The 16095-nt window shown below is 39.7% G+C and overlaps 2 protein-coding genes across 2 annotated transcripts; one reads left to right on the top strand and one right to left on the bottom strand.

Annotated features, from left to right (window-relative positions):
• Positions 1-1151: 1151 nt before the first annotated feature.
• Positions 1152-6696, top strand: larp6a (La ribonucleoprotein 6, translational regulator a). Its single transcript, XM_085445062.1, has 3 exons — positions 1152-1987; positions 3664-3862; positions 5264-6696. The coding sequence occupies exons 1-3, from the start codon at positions 1152-1154 to the stop codon at positions 6356-6358; spliced, it is 2130 nt and encodes a 709-aa protein (XP_085301188.1). The 3' UTR covers positions 6359-6696.
• A 3426-nt stretch (positions 6697-10122) lies between these two features.
• On the bottom strand, positions 10123-14807 carry tm2d3 (TM2 domain containing 3). The gene is made up of 6 exons (XM_085444934.1): positions 14628-14807; positions 14122-14208; positions 12556-12710; positions 12248-12422; positions 11544-11619; positions 10123-11426 (listed from the first exon to the last, which is right to left on the bottom strand). Exons 1-6 carry the CDS (start codon positions 14731-14733, stop codon positions 11261-11263), a joined length of 765 nt encoding a protein of 254 aa, XP_085301060.1. The 5' UTR covers positions 14734-14807; the 3' UTR covers positions 10123-11260.
• Positions 14808-16095: the final 1288 nt, after the last annotated feature.

The raw sequence follows: 16095 nt of genomic DNA, 5'->3' as shown, positions 1-16095 counted from the left end.
GTTGCATTGTACACAAACTGGAGCACTGTATGGCATGTGGTGCAGAGAATGAGTCAGACTGCCCACCAGCTGTGAGCCTGGCTTGCCAGTGGAGAGGAGTAAAGATATTTCACGCAGGGCTGCATGACATCGATGTGGGTGATTTGCAGGGTTATTAGCTGAAAGCCAATGGCTAGCTGCAAAAATGGACCTCAGGTAAAGCCTATAAAAAAGTGACCATATGATTATAATTATAATATTCCAGCTGGACACCTACATACATTTCCTCTATAACAGTAATGAAATCAGTGACTCTGAAAATATACTTTATTCTTATTAAGGGCTCAGGGCCTAAGTCAAAGAACAAAAAGTTTCACTTTTATATTACTAGTTTCATTAAAGAGCAAGCAAAGTAATAATTACAACAGAAGTATGGTTTGGTAGGAAATGCACACATTTTAAATAAAAATGTTAAATATTTACTGTTTTTTTTTTACTTACATCAACAATGGTCACTGATATTGGCAATCATTTTTGGAATTAATATTCTTTGGATTAACTTATGGTAAATGGCCTGTATTTGTATAGCGCTTTACTAGTCCCTGAGGACCCCAAAGCGCTTTACACATTCAGTCATCCACCCATTCACACACACTGGTGATGGCAAGCTACATTGTAGCCACAGCCACCCTGGGGCGCACTGACAGAGGCTTATTTCAAATAAAATTTAACAAAAAGTAAAAATCCTGACATGGCTTCGAAACAGCTATTGCAATAACTTAGCAGGAAAAAAATCTATAACAAGAACATAAAACTGTTTTTTTAAACCTTAAACTGCCAGTTCAGGGTGGGTTTCAGTGGGCCCGTACATTTGGCCAGTTGCATACAAATCTTGAATACATCGTTTTTGAATAAAGTATAACAGAATAAAACAAATATAACGTTTAGTTATCTGTACTTTTAACCCCTTGCCGCCTCTACCGTTCCCGAGCGGCTACTGTTGTTCAACTTTCCTGCTTGCTTTGGGGACATGTACCTGTAAAACTTGCCTCCTGCTTGCCACTACACGCTAAAACCCTATTATCCAATTAGCAGCGTTAGCGGAGGGGTTCGTCCTTGGCACGCCAATTTTCCAATTAGAAACACGTGAATTTGCTCCCCTACTTAGAGACATGTGGCCGGGACGTTCGCGTTTTCGCAGACTTAGGCAACACTCTGGGGGGGAAACTAAAAATCAAAACATGTACGCTTTGGTGAACGCCTTCATGCGTTGCCTCTCCTTTCTCTTGCCTCCTTCTTGGCTTTGTGTCAGCTTTTGCTTGTGGGTTGGGAATGAGTGCGAAGAGACGCTACAGCGGCCCAATCCCAGAGCTCGTTTCAAAAGCAGAGAGCCTCTTACATATGAGGAAGTAAAAGCAGCAGCAGAAGCAGAAGCACAAGGAGGCTCCAGACCGTCGGTCTCACCAGGTCCAGACTGTGTCTCGCTGGCTGCTACAAGCCCCGCTGCTCCTAAGGGCCCTTCGTCGGGTCTGATTTGGATAGGGGGTCTCTGGCGAGCCGTGGAGCGCGTCTTCGGAGCCCCCTGGGTCCTTCTCCGCCATCACCTGTGCCCGAAAAGGCGACGTGCAGCTTTGGGCGCCCAGTATCCTGTCTGTGCCTTCGAGTCGGGTAAGATTAAAAGCTTCCAGAGAGGCGCTGCTGCTGCTGCTAAAATCGTGGACGTGAAGGGACCGGGTGAAACCACCTTTACTTATTCGAAGAATATGAGCGGGTCCGTGGGGGTACCCAGTGTGAACTCAACGGAATGCGCCTCGGATGCGTCGGCGGAGCAGGGCATCGATGAGGTAATTACCGTGGACCAGCTCTCGCAGGAGATGGGGACGGTGACGATAACAGTGGCCATTCAAGCGGCTGAGGACGAGGAACCCGAGGAAGTGACATCCAATAATGCTGACTTCCTCGGAGGTAGCTGTAGCGAGGACGAAATCGGAAGACATGACAAATCGAGGTTTGTGTTATTTGCTACTTTAAGTTAATTACCGTAATGCCTAGTGCTGTGAAAACTCAAACTAACTAAATCCTATCCTACACGTTAATGTGAAACCTGTTAGTTTAGTTGTTCAGTTCCCTCCAAGGAAGTTCAGCAAGGTTGGAAGTAAAACAAGTGACTGTGTTAGTTCTTACTGGAACCCCACGAGTGTCTTTGTGCTCTGAATTTTATTCTTAAGCTGATGATTACAGCACGGGAGCAGCTTTGGCACAGTTGGACTGTTTTGTTTCAGTATAAGAATGCCACTCACATGAAAGGCTATTGTAGAAATGTCACAAATTCCAACAGGTGCATCACAGGCACAACAAAACCCGGCAACGAGTGCAGTAGATGAAAATAGATGCTTACAATTGGGAGTGTAAATCCTCACAGACACGGGTGAGGGATATTATTATTTATTATTATTGTCTTTTGGGTTGGAAGTGTTTAACCACCAGTAGGCAGCATCATAGCTATAAAGCTAGACACCTGAGACGGAGAGATAAAGGATGGCACCTTCACTTTAATCTAATTCCCCTGCGTCATGGCCTGCTATTTTTATCCTCTGGCCTATAAGGTCCCTACTTGAACTACATGCACAAAGAGTGAGTCAGTGGTAGAAAGGCCAAAGGGGAAAATAAATCTTTCTTCATACCAAGCATTTGTTTACTTGGAGCTACTGAGGTGTGACCTGTGTGACAAAGGGCTCGGTAACGCCTGCAAGCTATTGCTTTACAGCACGTTTTTCACACAGCTGGTATTTTAAGTGGTTAAGGTCTAGGAATCGTTTTTAGGACGTGTTAAATGTAAGCTGTTGGTTTGTTAGTCTAATATTCCTCCTGCATTCCTCCAGAGAACTTGTGTAGAGTGACTTGAAAATAAATGTATAACTATCGAATAATCTCTTGCGTTGTCTTTGCTCGTGCCTCTCGTCCTATTATTTGAGGAATGCAGGAAGGTATTCTCTTCTAAATTCTTGTCGTGCTTTATCTGACATCCTGGGGAAGATGTGGGCTCGTGCCAGCTGTATGGTCAGTGGGCTGGAAAGCTGCTGAGCGAGGGTGTGTGAGGGAGGAGGCTGGAGGAGGTGATGAGTCATCCACAAAATTTCATTCAGACCCTCACTCTAATCTGTAAGGCTACCTGACTGTGCAGCTTTACGGCAGCTGTCAGGCTGCTGTCAAATTATGCCTCAAAGCTTCAGTTATGCACTGTTGATACCAGTTTTTGTAAACTGTGTGAAGTTGATGTGGTGAACCACCATATTCTATGTGGGAGGGAGAGCCTGTGTCTCTGGCCTTCAGATGGAGAGGTCTTGGCAGTTTCAGGACTGGTGGGACACTGGTGTAAAGGTCTGGCACTGAGGCATGGTGACTGTGGCTAGAGACGCAGCTTGTCAACTGCTGAAAGAAAAATCAGGAAGGAGGGAAGCAAACGGTCAAACGCTTCTCATGCCAGCATGTTGTTTGGAGAAATGACAGGATAAGATTGTATTACTGCCAAAAACTTGTAAGCCTCTGGCTTATTGTATTAATGAAAGTAAAATGTGTAACAGTTGTAATGTTGGTGGTTGAGGATATGAAACATTCTGCTATTTTGGTAATGCACTAAAAAAGGTTCTCTGGCCATGATGCACGTTATCTTCCCACACACAGTGGTGCCGGGACCAGCGGAGGAGAACTGGAGGAGGAGAGCTGGCAGCCCCCGGATCCAGAGCTTATCCAGAAGTTGGTTACTCAGATTGAGTACTACCTGTCTGATGAAAACTTGGAGCATGATGCCTTCCTGCTTAAACATGTCAGACGTAACAAACTCGGGTTTGTTAGCGTCAAGTTGCTCACGTCCTTCAAAAAGGTAACGTGGCAAAATTTTGAGGTAGTCTAGAAACACGGCAATGTCTCATTTCAGTACACATCAAACTAAGGTGGGAAAGTACACACGCTCTTCTGCTGCTGGCTAAAACATACACATCACATACTAAATTTTATACTAGAGACTCAGAATTATGTCTTGTATTACTATAGATTAGCCAGTGTGTGTTGCGTTGCACATTGTGATTTATAGTTGACCACAATGAATAAATTAACTTTTGTAATGCTGAGAGAAAAGGTAGTCTTAGAATTGAAATATGGCTAAAGATGAAAGTCATTTTTATCTCCTAGTGACAGACGCTTGTGAGAGCTGAATAACAATGACTGGCTGCTTCTAGTGTCAGCATGACTAGCTGTTGCTGTTTGGTGATATTCTCACGTTAATTCACAACAGCTTGTGCTAATTTCAGCTCAATTCAGATGTGTTGGCTTTTTTTTTTTTTTTTAGATCTGTTTGCACAGATTAAACCTAGATTGTATTCATGATCATTCACACATTTATTACCCTCTACTCAATATCTCTGTATAGAATAAACTCTTGACAGATTACATTGGCCAGAAGAAAAATACTGATGTGCATTTTCTAAAAAAAAAAAAAAATTCTGAATTTGATGAATAAAAAATCTTTCCAGGTCAATATTTTTAGACTCAAACAGAATAGTGCTACACTTCAAAATAATTATTTGCCTTGCACTTGGTGCAGGCTCTGTTCTGAAAAAGCAAACTGTCATGACTGGTTGCTTCTTGCAAACAGTTTGAACAGCAGGTGGGTGGGACTGTCCTGATGACATCCAAAACTTGTACCTGAGAGGATCATATTGACATTGTTTTGGTTTTTTTTTTAATGTAATAAGTATACACCTGTGCAACAGTACATGTGGTAGACGATAAAGAACATCATACTCCTTACTCTAGTCAGTTTAATTTTTCCTTCGGTGCAGTATCAAGCAATGTACAGTACTTGGGTAGTGACAGCTGTAGACCAGTTTAAGGCATAGTGAGATACTTTAACAGAGTACTAGTCACTACACGTTTGGAATGTACTATATGGCAAACTGACTATAGTAAGGGATGAGCACTTGCTGATTTAATCTGATTCAACCATGAGCTCAGAATCACTGAGCTAAAACATAAGTTTGGGCAATATAGTAAAGTCAGAATTTTTGGCTTAAATTAATGGGTATAATTAGAGATTTAGGAAGTATGATTAACAAGAAGCTGTGAAACATTCTTAGTCTCTTGGTGACAGACTGAAGTTAGCGTGGCCATTTTTACTGAAGCTTAATAACTCATAATTAAAGGTAGTTTCACTGAAATTGTGACCCGATGGTCACTGGGTATATGACTGTAACAAAGATGTTGTTTGTTTGTTTTTTTTCCCCAGGTGAAACACTTAACTCGTGACTGGAGAACCACTGCTTATGCTCTGAGACACTCAAAGATCCTTGAGCTGAATGATGAGGGGCGTAAGGTGCGACGTAAATCCGCAGTACCAGTCTTTGCCAGCGAGTCACTGCCCAGCCGCATGCTACTATTAAGTGATTTGCAGAGGTGGCCAGAGCTGGCTGCTCTCACTAAGGATAATGGAAGTGCTGAAGGAGGAGCCACTCAACAGGAGCAGCTGATGAAGCTGTTACTGAAAGCATTTGGAACATACGGTGCCATTGCCTCTGTTAGAGTCTTGAAACCTGGAAAGGACCTGCCGGCTGACCTGAAGAGGCTGAGTGGTCGCTACGCTCAGCTGGGCACTGAAGAATGTGCCATTGTGGAGTTTGAGGAGGTGGAGGCTGCTGTTAAAGCCAACGAAGCTGCAGGGAGTGAGAACGGAGGACCCAGTTTACTGGGGTTGAAAGTGGTTCTGATTGGCACCAAGCCGCCTAAAAAGAAGGTACCAAAAGAACGACCTCGTGAGGAAGGAGGGATGCGGAAAAGCCGCTCTCTAAACAGCCGGGTACGAGAGCTTCAGTATCATGGGGACGACTCTGCTTGCAGCTCTTCGGAGACAGAGAGCACCCCTACATCTCCCAGATTGGCTAGAAAATCCCAGTCGTGCAACAAGCTCAGCCCCACCACTGCAGGCATTAGCTTCCAGAATAATCACCTGAGTCCAAGTATGTCCCCACGTAACAGCCCCTGGTCTAGCCCTCGTGCTAGCCCGTGTTCTCAGCGCAAATCTCCTCATTCCCACAAGTCTCCCTTAGCTGTTGAGGGTAGACTGAGCCCTGAGTCTGGACGTCGTTGGGCAGATTACTCCTCAGACAGTAGCCTCACACCTTCAGGGAGCCCGTGGGTTCAGCGGCGGAAGCAGGTGGCATCACAGGAAAGCAGCCCGGTCGGCAGCCCGATGCTGGGTAGAAAGATCCAGAATGCTGATGGCCTGCCGCCAGGAGTAATGAGGCTGCCAAGGGGTCCTGATGGAACTCGTGGCTTTCACTGTGTGGCGATTGAGAGGGGAAAGACTGCTGCTACTCAGACTTGATATGTGGAGCCTCATTATGTATTCGCTGACCCCCCCCCCAGAAATAAAATGAGATATTGGAAGTTTAAACAGTTCTTGGCCATGTTGCTCAAGCCCCACCCCACATTTCAGACTGTGTAGATATATAATTTTTTTTTTTAGTGCATCAGTTTTGAGTCTTTGTTATATTTTTATACAACATTTTGAGTTACCATGGTAACATTAGTGATTTACTAATGGAAATTTGAGTGAATGTAAATTAATATTGTTTTGAGAGAGAACTTTGAATACACCACTGACGTGAACCATGCCACCTCCATTGTATGAGAGCTTGTTCTACTTGGGGTAACCTGGGGGAAAGGATTCAATTTTTTTTTTCTTTTACTTTTTTTTTCTTTTACTTTTTTCTTTTTTCTTTTTTTTTTTTTTTTTTAAGTTGGGGGGGGGGGGGGGGGATTGTCTTGTCCTCTTGTATGTGTTTAAAAAAGGAAAAAAAAAGATCTTGTTTGTGGATGGCGTATAAATGTGTAAGTCTCACAGGCACATGGACTTGATAGAGATATCGCCATATGCCTTTTCTGTGTCTGTCTAATGTGAGTTCCATTTTTACAAACTACTTAAACTGAGGCCATAATTGCTCCACTGCCACGAAGATTGGAATGTTCAAATTGGACATTATTTTTGTAAATTTGTTTTATTTTTATTTTTGGTACACTTGGTTGGAAAGGTTCTCCTTATCCCTATACATGTTCAGCAGTTAGCTGCTTGATTGTTGCTGCTTATTTTTTTTTTTTTTTTTTTTTTTAAGTTTTACTTCTCCTTGCCATGTTTTCATCAGTCTAAGCCCACAATGAGGTTTGAGGGATTTTCAGGTCGGCCAGAATAGATGCTCTTATGTTCTTGCCTTTACATCTGAGATGGGGTATTTGTACACTGCAATTCCTATTGTACAAATAAATCACTAAATATGCACTCTGCCTGAGTTCTTTTTGTGACATTAGTCGTGTTCATTTGAAATGACCAAAAGTAATCTTATTTTTGACTTCAATATGTGAGCAGGATTAAGTGAGATGTTGTTACTGTGCCCAGACTGTAGAAGCTATTCCAAACTTGGAAAGCAAAATTGGCTCATTCAAGTTGTTGGGTTTTTTTTGTTTTTTTTTTTGTTTTTTAAATGAATTGCACAGATGGGAGGATGATGACATTTTTTGGATTATTTGATCCTATGACTTTATCATTGGATGGATATATAACAAACCATCTGAGAAAAGGAAACATGGGGGGATTATTTTAAAAAATGCAACATGTACTTACTAGACTACTGATCATTTATTGCATCTTGCTATGGTAATATGCAAACTATCCATTGAATTTAGATTAAGACAACCTTTCATACACATACCATTCATACACTTAACTCTGTCAGGTCGCACAGCGACTGCAAGTGAACGGCTGTTCTCGAGTCTTTCCGCAGCATCTTAATTAGAGGTTTGGATTCTGAAGTGACTATTGGACAGGATCATTGTTTTAGTACATTCCTGTCTAAATTTGGCTTGGTGATTGGTGTTGTCTGCTGGGGAATATCACATCTGTCTTTGTACACTGCAGCATGGTCCCCCCCCCCCCCCCCCCCGATTTTGTCTGTTTGCTCAGTTTATGTAAACATTCTTTTACAAGCCTTTCAGGGTCTGCTATGGAGAAGCATGTCCATGTTGCTTTCCTTATACAGTTACATTTTTCCTGCAGATGTTCCTTTTCTGCATTTTACATACAGATTTTATGTATTTGAAAATTGCTAGCCACTCAATGACTACAAAAACAACTTCCTACCACAATAGTAAAATATCAGAACAAAGGAGGCCAAAACCAATTGTTTGTCCTCAATTCAGATATTTCAGAGCTTTGTTTTCCCTTTTGCACAGATGAATCATCTCTGCTCATTTGTATAAAACTAATTACTCCATTGTGATCCCATGTTGTTGCAAAGCCAAATGAAAAGATACAATGGTGGGTATTACTTTTTATGAGCAATGTAATTTGTGCCTTGTCCTCAGGCGGTTTCCAATAGTTCTGAGCAACCATTTAGATATGAAAGAAGGGACCGTGCTGTTGGATGCTCGTAGAGCTGTTACGACTTTTAAATTCATGTGGTTGCATCATTCTGTCGATCCACGTTTTTGTTAGAAATCTTATTTCCTGTAGGAGTAAGCACAATGGGAGGACACAAGCTCTTAGGCAGTGTTGGATGCAGAGGTTCAGGGACTATGCTCTAAAATTCAGAGATGCAATGGGACTAAGTGGGGTTGCGTAAGAGAGGGATGAATAAACTTTTGTTCTCTTTGCATGATTAGCAATTCAAAATTAGGAAGTCGTGATACTGTCTGCCTTAAACAGATAATATTTTGGCTCAACTCCATGTAACTGTTAATGTTAGCAGTGAGAATAATGACTGTTTGAGAAAAGTACCACAAGATTAAACTATTATTCTCATATGATGATTCTCTATAATAACCATTAGGGAGAGTTTCATACTTACACCAAATAGGATAAAGACAGATAATAGAAAAACCAACTATCACAGGGGCCATTATTTGTAATTGGGCAGTGTGCAGTTACATATGAATAAAATTATTTAGTAAGGTCATTACGCTATTTATTTAGGACTTGAGAGAATTAGAAGGATGTGGAGAGTACATTTGTTAAAGAATAAAACTTCACAGCTTTTCATATGTATTAAGTATTGTATAACTTTATGTAACACCACTGTGAATTAAGCAGTATACTGCTGAATTACTCCATCATTGCATTGCTAGTTATTTTACATGGTTTTAAAAGCCTATACCATATAGTCATGTAGTCATATTGCACACATTTACACCATTACCTATCTATGCTAAACCCACTGACTAATTGTACCCATCAAGTTCACAGTCCAGATAAATCCATTAATGTGAGTATGTAACAGTACAGCATGATTCAAACTGAGGTAAGGCTGGAGCAGTCAGTAGGAACAAATATTATCAAGAGTATATTATGGATTATGGATGCAGAGTTGAAAAGCCTCTGGTTGGTGTTTAAATTACAGCTCTCCAAGAAGAAATAATCACTAGACGTCTCCTCCTCAACTCAGAGAAGATGACAAACACTTACATCAGTCTGTGGGAGGGAGCTGTAGTGACTACGAGTGGGTGGAGTAAAAACTGGGGAACTAGAATTAGGGTGGAGTAAATTTACAACGCTCAGCAAAGCAACCAATTGGAAAAGTCGTATCAAAGCCCAAGAACCTGCTAGAAAGGAAATGTTTGGGTTTTTTTCCCCTTTCTTTCATTTTTTTTCAAACCTTGTTATGTAACGTGGTTGCATATATATTTATATCAATTTTAGAATTACAGCCTAATGCATTAACTGAACTAACCATTACCCTCTGGATAAACATTTTAGCTACAGTCCCCTGCAGCTATTCAGTGCCTTGTTTATGGGCTCTTTAATGATATTTTATTAAAAGGGGAACATTGCCTGGCCACTGCATTACCCTCCTGGTGTCACAAACCTGTGGGTAATGAAGGTTACTGGCACCTTTCACTTTTTAATTATATATATATATATATAGATATAAAGAAACTGTCCTGTTCAAGTAATTGTAGTTCTGCTGTAATCAACTGAGTATGTCAGTATATTTGTGTGGCCCTTCAACTGACAATATTCACCTCTTATTTTTCCTTTCAAAATTCTCTGGTGTTACCATACACTATAAATACATTTAAAAAACACACATGCACAGTGAATTGGTTAGCAGTGCTGTGTACATTTGATAAACAAATATTTCACAATTTTATTTTCTTAACTAAAAAACAAAATTTACAGTGCCCTTACAGAGGAAAAAAAAACCAACTTAAATTGACACATAAAACATATTTACATAATGTGGGTGAATTAAAAGATTTTACAGTGTTAGTACACAGACTTCTGTAAAGGATGATGACGATTTCACAGAAAATTGCCACTTAAATGCAGAGGATATCTCCAACACGGAAATCACAAGGAGCCGAGTTTGCTATTGCAGCACATTTCAAGCGTTTCAATATTTATCACAAACACAATCATACACCGATTGTTATCTGTTCTGCAACTGAAATCCAACTACATGCTGCAGGAAGAGACAGTTACACTACTTCCTTGTGGTTTACTACCCAATGCTGTTGTGAGACTATAGTAGCTTTCATTTATTAAACATATGAACTTTTATAAAATAAAATGTACCCCTGTTTGGAGAGTGTTCTTACAGGTGTGACCTGCACTGCTGAATGAATGTAGGTGAAGAAATAAAGTACATGCTGAAATAACTGTTCAGGTTGTCCACTGAAATGACAATCAATAAAAAAAAAAAAAACGCCTTAAATCCCTTCTGCACATTCATACTTTCAGGATATAAATATCACCTTTCAATTTGTCCTTTGTGTGGTGACACTATAAAATTCTGCATGGCCATGGTTACCATTTGACCCCTATTAAGGCATTTAACTTGCAATAAGAGAGAAGCAATGCACAACTCCAATGGAAAAGCGTTGCTCCACAGGAAACCACAGGTACCTATCAGCAAGACAGAGCCTAACCACTAGTTAAGTCAAAGAAACTGGACAGAGGTAATTACCGGTTCCTTATACTCCTGCACAGCACCATCTGCGCAATCTCAACAGGACATGGACGCAGAATGATTGGGATCAATCTGATGGTTGTGTGGGTAGAATCATCATTTGTGTGATGAAGAAAACACTTCCTGCTTGTTAGCAGATGGGATGAAGATGTGTTACACAGCGAGCTTAGCCAGCCAAATGTGATAAGAACACAGCATCTCAGCTCTTCAGTCCTTTGAGAGTGAAGCAGTGTGAAGAGCAAAGCCAGCCATGTCCCCAGGGCTTTGCTTCAGATATAGAGAGAACCGTCAACGGGTCCTACATAACCAACCCCTATTAGAAGGACGTCAATCAAAGTCCAAATGCCTAGGCCTCCAAAGCTGAACAGTTTGCCCAGACCCTCTCTCCACTGGCCCAGGTAAAACCGGTCCGCTCCAAAACCACCAAGTGTAATGCTATGGAAGGAACCAGAAAAAAAATAAGTTTCATCACATATCCTAATCAATAACGTGTCTTTACATTTCCATTATTTAAGCTTGTTGTAATGGTTTTAATATTACTGTCAGTTTTACCTGAGTGCTAATGCTGTTGACCATTTGTATCCACCAGTCCAGTTACAAAATAAACGTTTTGGAAAACGTCTTTTACCTAAAAAGAAGTGAAGACATAGTGAATGCTTTCATGCACAAACAAGCAAAATTTAAACAAGCTGACTGAAAATACAACAAACATTACATCAAAAATGTCATGTGGAAATTTAAATAAATCCTCGCCAATCAGCTGATCTTAATGCCAGCTCACATCCGCTGATGTGTTTCCATCCTGCTGATAATTCGCATATGGGGCTATCCTATTTAAGCAGCTTCAGCCTGCATACAAATGCTGCTGTGTCTGCAAGTAGCTTTGCAACCCACCCCAACCACAGCTTCTTCACTTTATGGTGTTTCTGACTTAAATGTCTGCTGTCACAGATGTTTTATTCTGTGAAGAGGTCCTGCTCTGCTGCTCTACCTGCCTGTGCGGTTTCCACAAATGGCCAAGCAACCATAAGGGCTCTCTAGACAAAACCCAAACATAGCTCTACTGCAGATGAAATAACAATCATACTTTGACTAACATTGTCCTGACTGAATAGGAGTTTTCCTTTAATAGCAACCATGAATGAAAACCAGTTTAACTTCATGCTGTGGACAAAACAGTTGCTGCTCTAGACTGCATGACTTTAACTGACGACTTTAGAACCTAATTAGGCTTTATAGTGGATCCTTGATCATACCTAAGCAATGTACATGATCTAAGACATCACAGGTGGCATTGTAGCGCTTGCGTGGGCAAGAGACTGTCATACAATTGGTGGAGTTTGTGCAGCGATACTGGGAAGGGTCCAGCTGCCAACAGAACTGACAGATGATATTGAGAGAAAAATTGGTTTGCTGCTGTCCAGACTCTCCCTGTAAATACAAAGAAGAAAATAAATTTCACTACACAGCAATTCCCAAATTGAAGCCTTACTAACCCTCTTAACAAACAGATAAAGATGGTACAGAATTACTACAGACAAGAATATTTGACAATATTACTCACTATGCAGTGAACGCCTTTTTTGGGTCTACAGGTAAATAAAGTTGGTTTGCCATATGTGCACTTGAGATGGTAATCGCATTGAATGCAATGAGCTGGCAGGCGGTGACACAAACCCCCACTAGGACATTTGGATGTGTCTTCATCTGCAGGAAACACTACAAAAAGTCCACCACAAAGTTGCATTATCTATTTTAAGACATTTTCAAGCATGAATAATAAATATTTTGTGCAAAGTAAGCAGGCTTTCATTAAATCTGGCTGCTGGTGGTGGCAACAGGCTGTGACTTGTGATAACAGACTGTGGCGGCAAAATTAAAAATACTCCGCTTTCAAAGAGGGCAGGCCATTAAAGAGTCCTTGAGCAAAGCTATTTAGTCTTGATTGCTACATTATAGCTGCATGCTGGGCAGTAAAGGAAAACTGTTGCTGCTGTTGTTGAAAAGCAATTAACTTAACAAATTCTGGTTGAGATCAAGACTTTACTTAATGATATGCAGGTTAACAAAGAAAAAAAAACATGCAATACTTAGACAATGGAAATTAATTGTGTCTGAAGTAGGCAGTATTACTCTGATTTTGCACTGCATTTTATTCAGGTTCCCAGATAACATGGACATTCTTAAATATATGTAAAAACCTGCAGTTTACAATCTCATTACATACAGGAAATACAAATTTATAGTGATGCTCAAGCATGGGAAATAACCAACTTCAAATATGTCAAGTCCATCGCAATTGTATTTCTCAAAGCTTGGTTGTTGTTTTTTTTGTTTTTTTAATCAGTGCTGCTATGTTACAGCACAACTCAGCACCCCCAAGTCTCATGCTGTTTCCATCCTGTGTTCAGACTCAGAAATAATAATGTTGTATAGATGCTAAAAAGTGTCTAGGTCTACCCTTTCCCCCCCCTTACAAATAAGACTGAATTAGGGAATTGATAAATAATCCTGATGTATGAGCAAAATCAATAGCAGCAGTGCTACAATGAAATCTTACCAATATCTTTAAGAAAATGTTACCTTTAAAATACATTTCAAATAATCCAGCATCAACCTGTGACAGGTGTGCCATGCTTTTTGCCCTAGAACAGCCTTCATCCCTCTAAAGAAAGGGGTTTGAGTTCAATTCATGAGGCATGAACTGAAAGTCCTGGTTAACAGGTTATTAATGGAAAACTGAGCTTGCTTACTGCTTAATAGAGCCGCATTTCTTTGTTGTTAAGTGCTATAAAAAATATTAAACAGAACGTCCTCTTGATGTACAAGTCACATCTTGTCACATAACTTCTTTATACAAATGAATCCTCAATTTCTATTTGAACCAAGCGAGGACTTGTTTTTCTAGCTTCATTTTGGACTACTATTCAAAAACTCACACTCAAAGATTTAAATTTGGAGTTCAGGAAACTCTAATAGTAACCGTTGTGAATGCGGCCCTTAGTCAATCTGTTTTTTAGTTTACAAACAGTAAACTAAAAACCACACAATATATAAATTCATTATTAATAAAAAAAAAAACAGTTAAATAAATAACGTTACAGTCAGTATGTTTAATTTTGATATTTACCTGAGGCTGCATCGGGGACCACCGGGCTAGTGATGAAAGGTCCATCTCTTGTGTAGTGGGTCTCAACATTAGTTGTGCTCAGGGAACCTGACAACAAAGCGGACAGGTCATATATGGTTGAACAGAAATTAGAAGTCTAAACACGCGTAAGCAGCTAGAGACACTGGTTTTTCTTTTAATAAAACGTGCTAATTATTGCTTTACAATAATTTTAGGAAGCTACTACACAGAAGCTACTCGCTGACATGTTCTGTCATGCTACAAATTAGCATAAACAATGAACTGTTAATTGTCATAGCTTAACTTGCATACGACACAATTAACAAAAGGTGTTTTTGTAAAATAAATGTTGAATCCGTGTTGCTCACTACAGCCAATGTTTTCATTGCTACCTAGCTAAATAAACCAGTGTTATGCTAACTTGCTAGCTAACCACCTCATGCTAATTCAGTTGGGGAAAGGTAACGACCAAAGCGAGATCTATAAGTGTATTATTGTAAGCATACCGTTAACACACTGTAACATAAGGTCCATAAACAATACAGCGATAATTCCGTAGCTTTTAAGGCACCGTCCTCTGTCCGGTCTCCAAATCTGACAGACACTAGCCATTGTTACCGCAGAGCTAAAGAGAGCTGCATTCACGTCATGTAGGAAACTGGAGTGCTAATAGTCCTCTGATAGTTTCAAGCACGGAGATAGAGCAGTTTTTGTTTTGTTTTCTTTCTTTGTTTTAAATTAACAAAAATCACTAAAATAAAACCCCAAATAAGATCTGAAAATATTTTTCGTTTGAGGTCATTCTAATACAAATTAAAGGTTAGGCAATAGGGGAAAAAAAGACTAAGAAGAAGAAGAAGAAGAGCCACTTTAATGTAAAAAAAAAAAAAAGAAAAAAGAAAAAAGCAAAACTATTATCAGGTTCTTTGGTTATTTAGTTAAAGCTGTGAACATGCAACGGAAATCATATTAAATTTCATATATATGGTGTTTGATAGAGGACTGCATTAGTTTAATCCTTTACCCATGACAAAATACATTGTGTATTAATGCCATTCCATAAATGCAGGACATTTTCTGCCAACCCATGAATTTGAAAATCTTGAAAAAGAATTTGAAAAAGGTCAGTCCTCTTTGAACTGTGTCAATGTGTCCAATTAAAGTGACCCTGTTATGTATATTACCAAAAGCAGACAAATTAATTTCAGGGTTTGCTGCCTTTATCTATACATCTACATTTTATTATTCAAAAGTCTCTGGAATTACACTGCTAGCATCCTTTTCTAAGAAAATACAAATACTAGGACCGATTTGCAGTCCTGTTACCAAACGTATAAAACAAACATTAAAAACATAAAATATTATTAAACATCACATTTATATCATAATCTATAAAGAAATCCAGCCATTTTAACTTCAACCTTGTTACTGCATCATACCGATAAAATAAAAACAAGCCTTGAAATAGTTACAGTAATCTTCAAAACTAACTGATCTTGTGACCTTAGTGTAAAACTAGAATAGAACTAAAGCTAAACAGAAATGTGCTATAATAAAAGTTTGAACCTTTCCCGTCTTCATCTTGCTACCCCTGGTGCATGTTTTAGCAACAACATTTTGGTCCGTTCTGTTTTATAAATTCTTAACTTTTTATGGAAATCACCTTTCTGGCGAGTCTATCACATTGTTCTGCATGCTGTGAGTTGTTAGAAAACAGTGAGGAAAACCATGGGTAAAATAAATTTTACCACCTGACACTGGTATGTTCCTGATTTGTTATTACATGCTGTATGAGGAGCTGGCTCAGTCTTGCTTATTACACAATAACAGCTGGAATTCCCATTATTGCCACCTATTAATCTACAGGCTTCATTCCAAAGCAACAGCATGATCAACAGTTATTACTTTGGAACAAATAAACTGATGAAGCATTAAAAAAAGTAAAAGAAAATTAACAAAAATGTGAAGACTGTC

The sequence above is a fragment of the Copadichromis virginalis genome, linkage group LG1, assembly GCF_057382275.1.
Source record: "Copadichromis virginalis isolate Kocher_CV1m ecotype Utaka linkage group LG1, C_Virginalis_male_GT1.1, whole genome shotgun sequence".
NCBI lineage: Eukaryota > Metazoa > Chordata > Actinopteri > Cichliformes > Cichlidae > Copadichromis > Copadichromis virginalis.
This window is presented reverse-complemented; position numbering and strand designations above follow the sequence as displayed.